The 9,210-nt window shown below is 44.3% G+C and overlaps 1 protein-coding gene across 1 annotated transcript; it reads right to left on the reverse strand.

Annotated features, from left to right (window-relative positions):
• Nucleotides 1-720: 720 nt before the first annotated feature.
• Nucleotides 721-1,749, reverse strand: LOC114034990 (beta-1,3-galactosyltransferase 2-like). The gene has a single exon (XM_027850874.1). It carries the CDS (start codon nt 1,747-1,749, stop codon nt 721-723), a length of 1,029 nt encoding a protein of 342 aa, XP_027706675.1.
• Nucleotides 1,750-9,210: the final 7,461 nt, after the last annotated feature.

A 9,210-nucleotide genomic window follows, 5' to 3' on the forward strand; every position in this document is an offset into this window, starting at 1 on the left:
TCCACGATCTCATGCCCAATGGAATCATGCCTAGCAGCAGCGAGCTGAGACCTTGAGACCAGAACTACCTGAAAAGTAGTCGTTTGAGGTCAGCCAGAAGCAACACATAGCTGAGACTGTACGTGCACAGCACGGAGCAGACTCAGTAGAAGTAACTCGATGATGTCATCAGAGACATCATTAGCCCTGTCACACTAGAGAGATGAATTGCCCTTCCACACGTGTCCTGGCCACACGTCTTCCCTATGTGTCTGCTTTTCCACACGTGTTCCTTATAAATATCAGGGTTTTGGAGGGAAATTTTTTATTGCTAGTTTCTTACTATTCTATATCATTAAATACCTTTGACTTGAATCGTGTCCTTTGATTGACTAGTTGAGGTAATTGGAGGGGGCTTATAAGCTATGGTCCTTGTAAGCTGTGGATACAGACACACAGGGTACCTTGGATCACCTTGTCTGGGGCACTCACTGTAAGAGTTGTGGCATCCCAAAGTACAACTCTGAGCTTCCCCATCAAGGGATGCAAGCAGGCTCTGGGAATGCTGAAGAGTATGCCGAGTGAGCATGACGGGGGGAGGGTTGAATTGGCACTCAGATGCAGGGAATCCAGGATCTTATGCGTCCCAAAGGTGAATCCTGGAAAATTTTCAGGGTCAAGGCCAGTGACTATTCTCTCTGTCTGACCAGGGTGAGGGGAAAGGGAGTATGTGTCAGTCTCTCATTCCATAGGACAAGTGTCATTGACTGTCTGGAAGTCTGGCCATAATTGCAGCAACTCCTGGGGCTTGAAATGGTGAACCAGGGCGAGTTGATGGAAGGCACAATGTTCATATTCCTGCCGGATGATCGAGAAGGCATCAGGAGGGGCAGGCGTTGGTTTTATCCCCAGCTCCTGGATGCACAATCCAATAAACACATCCTCCAAGTAGATGGCCTTGACTCTCTGGGCCATAGCCAGGATTCTAATGGCCAGGGAGACAGACAGCACATAGCCTGGGCCGGCGCAGTATACAGGGTACTTGTCTTGGGGATACAGCTCAGGGGGCATGTACCACTTGTCATCCAAACTCCGCTGGGGTTCTGAGTCGAGGTAGATGTAACCTGTGATAAAGTTAGGCCGTGTGGGTCGCTCAGGATGCAGTACTTGATGTACTAGGAAGCTGGGGTTTAAGAAGACATCATTGTCCACCTTGAGTACGTAGTGGGCAGTGGTACAGTATCGGGCCATCCATTCCAGCCCCATGAGGACCTTGAGAGTCAAATTGCGGTATGTATCCAGGAAGCCCACCTGGAGGAGATCCCCATGCTCCTTGTCTTCCTCCTCCAGGAGGGCCTGAATTTCTTGAGCAAAGAGGGGTTGGGGCAGGCCAAGAACAAAGACACGACAGATGACCACATTGGGCACCAAGGTTTCATTGCCCCATGTTTCCCGGATGACTTGGCGCACCCCTACCTCCTGGGGTTGGGTCATCACCAGCATAAGCAGGAAGGGGGCACCTTTGGGACCTTTACACTTGTCAGGATGGTTGATCAGGAAGGGGTAGGGATAAGGATAATTCGGGTCCAAGGGGTGTGGTGTCCGAGCCTGCCACTCAAACTTCCTCAAAGAGATCCTTGGGGATGGAGGCCTCAGATTCATTGAAGACATCCAGGATTCTAGCAGCTGACCCACCAGCAGCACCAGCAGCCCCAAGAAAACTGTGCCCAGCAGAGCTCCGAGCACCAGCCTTCGCCTTAATAGCTTCATGGTACCTTTGTCCTGGGCAGAGAGGAATGAGAGGCCAGGTCAGTGATGGGTACTTATACCTGCCCAGATCTCCATGCATCTTTAAGCAAGCTGTTTTCTGGTGCAAAGGACCTGAATTTGTAGATCTGGGAGCACTGAAAGAGTTAAGGGCAGGAGAGAAGGGAAGCAGAGTCCTCCACCTACACTTTATGCCAAGCCAGCTACCAATTTGGCTGAGTCACAGACAGAGGGGGACAGGTGAACAGGCTTGAGGAGCCTGCACTGTGGAGGGGAAAGAGTCCTGGATCCCAACCAAGGGGGCCGCTGACTTGTTATATGGCCTCAATAAATCCTTTTCCCTCTTTGGGCTTTAGATTTCCCCATCTATGAAATAAAGCTGTGAAATAGATTTTGTCCAAGATTTCCTCAACCCCTAGACTTGTTATGTGAGAGAAAAGGACTGAGGGTCTAAAGAAATCCAGAGCATCTGCATGGGAGAAGTTAGAGGCTTGTCACAGCTGATTGTGCCAAAGCTGTTGGGCAGGTGGAAGGAGGGCCTATACTTGTTCCCTTATACTGGGAACTGTGTTGTGAAGAATAGAAATTATGGGTGGAATTTTTCTTTGTTTCCTAGAAGGAGTACTGTCTTCCTGAATTCTTCCGTGTCTGATGAGCTGATCCTTCCTTCCCAGCCAGAGCCCCAGCCCCAGAGCCCCAGGGAAACCAGTTCACTCCTGGGAGACAGGATCTAGACCCAGAATTCTGGTCCTAAAAAGTCCAAAGTCTATCCTGAAAAAGGACCTCTCCACTCTTCCCTGCCCTGACCCCAGTTCCAAAGTGCCCGCTTCCTTTCCTAGGGTGATAGAAGCCAGATTCTTGGGCTGTTGCCATCAGAAGACCAGAACTAGGGAAGGTCCCTGCCACTCACCCCTGGTCCCTAGCCCCAGAATCTCAGCTTTCCTTCAGTGTGGAGAGACAGACTCAGTGACATGCAAATAGCAAGTACTTGATAAATGCTTCTTGAATTAAATTCTTCCCCCCCAGAAATCCAGGGACCTAGCTTAGGGACGGTCTCCAAGCTTCTTCTCCCAGATTCCCTCCCTTTATTTCCCCTCCCCTCTAGCCCAGATGGGTTGAGGTCCTCACCCTCCTCTCTGGCTGAGTCCTGGGATGCAGTGGCACAGGAAGACAACTCAGAGGGAACGCCAGACACCTGGTCAGGGAGGGACAAATGTGGGAGGAGTGTACAAATGGGAAGGGGAGGGCACATACCTGGCTGCCTAACTTACTTAAGTATTGGGTGGGGCAAATCACCTAGGCAACAGGGAAGCATAGCCAGCCTAGCTCTGCTTGGAACTCTCCTAGAGAATTATAATATTAGCTCACATTTTTATAATGTTTTAGACTTTACATACATTTTCTCTATGACACCAGCCCCCATCTGGAGCCCTTTTATCCTCTCCCAAACCCTGGGAGGTTAGTGCTATAATTATTCCCATTTTACAGATGAGGTTGACAGGTTAAGTGACTTGACCAAGGTCACACAAGCAGTGCCTGAGGCTAGATTTGAGCTCAGCTCTTACTGACTCCAGGTCCTGTACTATTGCCATTGTGCCTCCTCATTTTACTTATTTCTATGCCCTGTAGTTTCCACTCAGATGGGGCCAACCAGGAACCAAAAAATGTGGGTGGAAGGGAGGAGAAGGTCACTAGAAATTCCCCAGAACTATGAACCCAATGGGACTGTTGCAAAACATTGTTAATGGTGCTGCCTTGGGCACCATGTTAGAGCTGCCCACCAGGGGACCACACTTGGCATCCAGTATAGGCCAAAGAAGCACAATGGAAGGGGTAGCTAGGTGGCGCAGTGGATAGAGCACCAGCCCTGAAGTCAGGAGGACCTGAGTTCAAATCTAGCCTTAGTCACTTAACCCCGATTGCCTCACAAAAAAAAAAAAAAAGAAGAAGAAGAAGAAGCACAATGCAGAGAGAATATATGGCGTAAGCTGACCATGCAGAGTCGGGGTGAGGGGAGGGGTCACTCTGCCTACAACATAGAGCTAGGCTATTCCACCCCTCTCCCAGTCACCTGAGGTATCTTGTAGTATCTCCCTATTCCAATTTTCCTGCCTCCTGTTGTCTCCTTTCCCCCATTGGATTTTTTTTTTGTTGTTTTTTGGTGAAGCAATTGGGGTTAAGTGACTTGCCCAGGGTCACACAGCTAGTAAGTGCCAAGTGTCTAAGGCTGGATTTGAACTCAGGACCTCCTGACTCCACTCCCATTAGATTGTAAGCTCCTTGAGGGCAAAAATTTTCTTTTTAATTGTATCCCCAGTACTTAACACAGTGCCTGGCACATAGTAGGAGCTTAATAAATATTTATTGGATTGTCTAGATGTCAGAGACCACTGCAGGCAGACCTGCCAGAGCCTAGACGGAGAAGGAGTCAGAGGAAGTATAGCAGAGAAGATTCTAGGGTGCCACTTGGGAGTAGGAAAGACAGCAAGTGATTGTCCCAAGGAAGAACGGAGACACTTTTTGACATTGAATCCTCTGATGAAAAGCTTAGTGAGCCAACAAAAGTCAGGGTGGATATTTCTCCCTCTCCCTCCACTGATTTGGAAAGTGACATACAGGAAAAAGGTTCCCTAAAAGGTCATTTGGAACGTTGAGAACACCAGCTGAAAAGTGGGGGGAGCAGCAGACCAGAGGGGAGGTTCTCAAGGATTTACCAGAGTGAAGAGAAACTGTTAATGTTACTACATTTTAAAATTCCAATGTCAACCAGCAGATGTATTCTAAATTATAATGCAAACGTATTTTCCTTTTGTGTCCCATGAAGCTGGGAAGGAGACAAGAATATGAGTGGGAAATACGGACAAAATAAAAGCCAATCTGTAATCAATTTATGAAATTCTGTATATTTATGATTTTACATTTTAAACCCCAGACTGAGCTGAGTTAGAAACCTCAGCCAAAGCATTGGAAGGCAGGGAGCCTAACAGGCTCCTGGACACTAGCGCTTACCCATCTGTTTTTCCTCTTCTGGTACCCAGAATAGTCAAATCAATTCACAACTCCACTAATACTGTAGTTGTGTGCCTGTTTCCTCCCAGTCCCTCCAGCATTGACTATTTCCATCTTTTGTCACCTTTGCCAGTTTGATGCATGTGAAATAAAACCTCAAAATTATTTTCATGCATATTTCTCTTATTTATATGGGGCAGGTGCTTTGGCAAAGAGGAAAACTACCTGCAGCGACAATATCAGCCAGCATTTCACATATGGGTAGGAGGTGAGGGGAACCAATCCTCTACTTAGCCATTATATGAATGCACAGAGACAGAGATGAAGTTCAGAGAACAGCTAGCTGTACAATTTGGTAGCAATGTGATGTGTGTGAAGAGCTGTATAAACCAAATCTGAAAAAGTAGACAGAAGTCAGATATGGCTATGTAACCTTCCACCCCTCTGACTTCCCCCTCTGTCAGTGAGAGTGGGCAGAGAAAGGCTAGAGAGTAGTAGTGATCCTGGCTGTGAGTTCTTTTGGAGCCCTTGGTTAAGACAGAGAGGGAAGAGTCAAGGATGACTTCAAGGTTACACACCTGGGTGTGTGGGAGGATTGTGGCATCCTCAACAGAAATAATGGAGTTTGCCAAAGGGGTGGGCTAAAGGGGAGAAGTTGGTGAGTTCTTTGTTGGACAGGTTGACTGGGAGATGAGTATCATCACCACGGTGCTGGCAACAGCCCCTGTATTTTCTGAGAAACAGCTTAGCTGAGTTCCTAGAGGTTCATCACCAGTAACTGGCCATTTGAGTAGTTTCATGGGCCTGTGAATCAAAGAAAAATATAAAATGGCTTTAAGGCCAATGTGGTCTCTCTTGGCTTCTGCCAAGATAGAAGCAGAGGGGAAGAAAAGGACATGACAAGAATCATCATCTACAAATATTAACTTAGCTGTTGGCATTCTAAATGTGAGGTCTTTGTCCTGGGAATGGATATACTACAGATGTACTGGACTATATTAATCTAGAGATTCTTCGTATAAATCAATCAATCAATAAACATTTATTAAGCACCTACTATGTGCCAGGTACTCTACTAAGTGCTGGGGATACAAAAAGAGTCACAAGATAGTCCCTGCCCTCAAGAAGTTTATAATCTAATGGGGGAGACAAGATACAAACAAATATATACAAGGCAAACTATATACAAGATAAATAGGAAATAGGGGCAGCTAGGTGGCGCAGTGGATAGAGCACTGGCCCTGAAGTCAGGAGGACCTGAGTTCAAATTCGGCCTCAGACCAAACACTTGACACTTACTAGCTGTGTGACCCTGGGCAAGTCACTTAACCCCAATTGCCTAAAAGTTAAAAAAATTTTTTTTTAAAAAAGATAAATAGGAAATAATTAAAAGAGGGAAGACACTGTAATTAAGAGGAGTTGGGGAAGGCTTCAAGGTGAGATTTTAGTTGAGACTTTAAGGAAGCAAAAGGAAATTGTAGGGGAACGATAGGGTTCATAGGTTTTGCTTAGAGAAGCAAGTTAAGGAGCTAATGAAATTTATTTTATTCTGAGTCCAAAGGCAACAGGAAGCATAATTGCATAAGATATTTGGTCTTTTCTTTTTAAAAATTCATTAATGTCTTTTGTTTTTATATCATATTAATTTCCAAATACATTCTCCTGCAAGTCATCCCTTGTAGCAAAGTTTTTAAAAGAAAGAGAAAAAATTCAGTTCAGCAAAACTAAAGGCATATTAAGCACATCTGAGACTATGTGCAATATCTCACATCCACAACCTTCCCCTCCTCCCTTCCCCCCCACAAATGAAAACAGGGAGCTCCATTTTCTTAACTCTTCTCTGGGACCAAGTTAGATCATGAAAATTAAACAGCTTTTAGTTTTGTTTTCTTGTTCATGTCATTGACATTGTTGTAGTCATTGCATAAATAATTTTCCTGGCTCTGCTTACTTTATTTGATATAAATTCATTTAAGTATCCTCATGTTTCTCAGAATTCATGTTCTTTGTTTTTTATGGCACAGTAATGTTCCATTGTAGTATAACAGAGGCTTGAGATCTGACTGGAATCCTGGGATTTGTAGTTCAGAGGAGCAAGGATTCCCTTTCAACTCTTAGAGCAATTTGGAACTATGCCAATCTTTCAGCCAGAAGGTGGACTGGACGCATGCCTTAGAGTTCTTACAGGGACACGGACAGTCTGTGAAAAACAAACTAGGAGGAAGGAATGGAAGCCGAAAGAACTGGGCAGTAGCGTCCCCAGTTTTATTCTAGTGGGCAAGCTTAGTGAGCTGAACTGGAGAGAACGGGTGGTCCGGGGCAATGGGCTGAAGGAGAAACTGAACAGAGACTGAAAGAAGGAAGTGAAAGGAGGACTGAAGTTTTCTGACTGTGAGGTTAAGCCACAGTTTGGAGCAGCCAGGTGGCCCACTGGATAGAGCACTGACCCTAGAGCCAGGAACACCCTGGAGCCAGGAGGACCCTGGAGCCAGGAGGACCTGAGTTCAAATCCAGACTCAGACACTTACTAGCTGTGTGACCCTAGGCAAATCACTTAACCCCTATTACCTCAAGAAAAAAAAATAAACTTTATGGTTGTTTTCATTTGTATTTCTATTATTGCTAATGACTTCAAACAGTCTTTCATATGGTTGTTAATAGCTTGAAATTCTTTTGAGAACTGTTTGTCCACATCTTTTGACCACTTATTCACTGGAGAATGGTTCTAGGACTTACATATTAGTGTTAATTCCCTGCATATCTCAGATATTAGATGTGTATCTGAGATATTTAATACGAATATTTCTTTTTCCAATCGATACCTTCACCTTCTTATCCTAGCTTCATTTATTTTAATACAAGTTGTTTTAATATGATTGAGATTATTAGTTATTATTTAATTATCTCACCTATCCCTTGTATAATTAAGAATTCTCTCCCCTAGCCATAATTGTGAAAGGCTTGAAAAAGAAAATGAGGCAAGCTAGTAGGCAGCTTACTCTTATAGACCACAGAGAAAAAGAAATCCTTCTGACAACAGTCTGTTCCCCTGACTCTCAGTCAGCAATTATCTTGGAGGCAGCTGCAATCACTTGAGACCAATCAAAGGAGCTCTCTGTACCCTCTCAGCCAAGGTTCATGACTTGTCTGCCTTCATTGGAGATGCTGTGGTGTGTGAAAGATGAAATGACTAGGAAACAAAGGTTGGAGCTTCCAAGAAGATCAATTTATTAAGCATTGCATGCCAATTGTCCAACAAATTGGGACCAGGCCCCTTCCTCAGCGAACACCTCAAATACAGGGGGAGATAGATTTTTGTGCATTAAAAACAATTAATCAAATAAGGTCAATTAATTAAAAGGAAATAATTAGCCAGAATACAATATTAGATAATCTGATTTCTAATTGAATGAAAGATTAGGGACTTTCCAAGTTGGGAGGGGTAGAGTGAACAGTTGCAACTCCCTGATAGAAAAAGTCGCGTCTGTTCTCCCCAAGTATCTGTAAACAATCAAAAGAACCTGCAAACCATAACCAACTGATCAGCATAGGGCCAATTTTCAGATTAGACATATGGGTTGCTTGAAATGTATAATTGTGAGAAAACTCTTTGCATTGATCTTAGGATTTCATTGGGTTTCTGATCAGCATAACCTAGATCTTTAGTTAAGGGTCTGTGAAGAGCAGGTAGACGCGGTCCAGTATCCCAACCATGCAGGGCTGAGTTCAAACAATACAATAAAGTTTTCTCCCAATTCCCACAAGTGAATAAATTTTTGTAACAAGATAGAATTTGAACTAGACCCAGAATTGAATAGAAAAAGAACTGAGAGGGGCAGCTAGGTGGCGCAGTGGATAGAACACCGGCCCTGAAGTCAGGAGAACCTGAGTTCAAATCCGGCCTCAGACCAAACACTTGACACTTACTAGCTGTGTGACCCTGGGCAAGTCACTTAACCCCAATTGCCTTTAAAAAAAAAAAGAAAAGAAAAAGAACTGAGCTAGATCCAGAATTGAGTCACAAGATGGAGTCGGTGTGGTTCACTCCATTCCTACCACCACTTGCTGCTCCAATCCCCTCAATTCTCTCAGTGCCCTTACAACAAGGGCCATGCCCCCCACCAACTGGGGGACTCAAATTGATCAAGGATTACCTGATCACTTCTATTAGAACTATAAGAAATCATGAATATGAAGAATTCAGAGAAGCATGGAAAGATTTACATGAAGAAGTGATCAGAACCAAGAACACAATATATCAATGAGTGTAACAATATAAGCTGAAAGAAACAAAAAATGAAAATTGAAATTTGTAATCATAATAACCAAGCTTGGCCCAAGAGAAGAGGTGAGAAAATGCACTTTCTTCCCTTTATTGAAGAGATGGGATACAATGAGTATGGAATATTTCATATACTGCCAGAAATGGTTAATATGTTGGTTAATTTGGCTGAA

The sequence above is a fragment of the Vombatus ursinus genome, unplaced genomic scaffold (assembly GCF_900497805.2).
Source record: "Vombatus ursinus unplaced genomic scaffold, bare-nosed wombat genome assembly UNPS02009173.1, whole genome shotgun sequence".
Taxonomy (NCBI): domain Eukaryota; kingdom Metazoa; phylum Chordata; class Mammalia; order Diprotodontia; family Vombatidae; genus Vombatus; species Vombatus ursinus.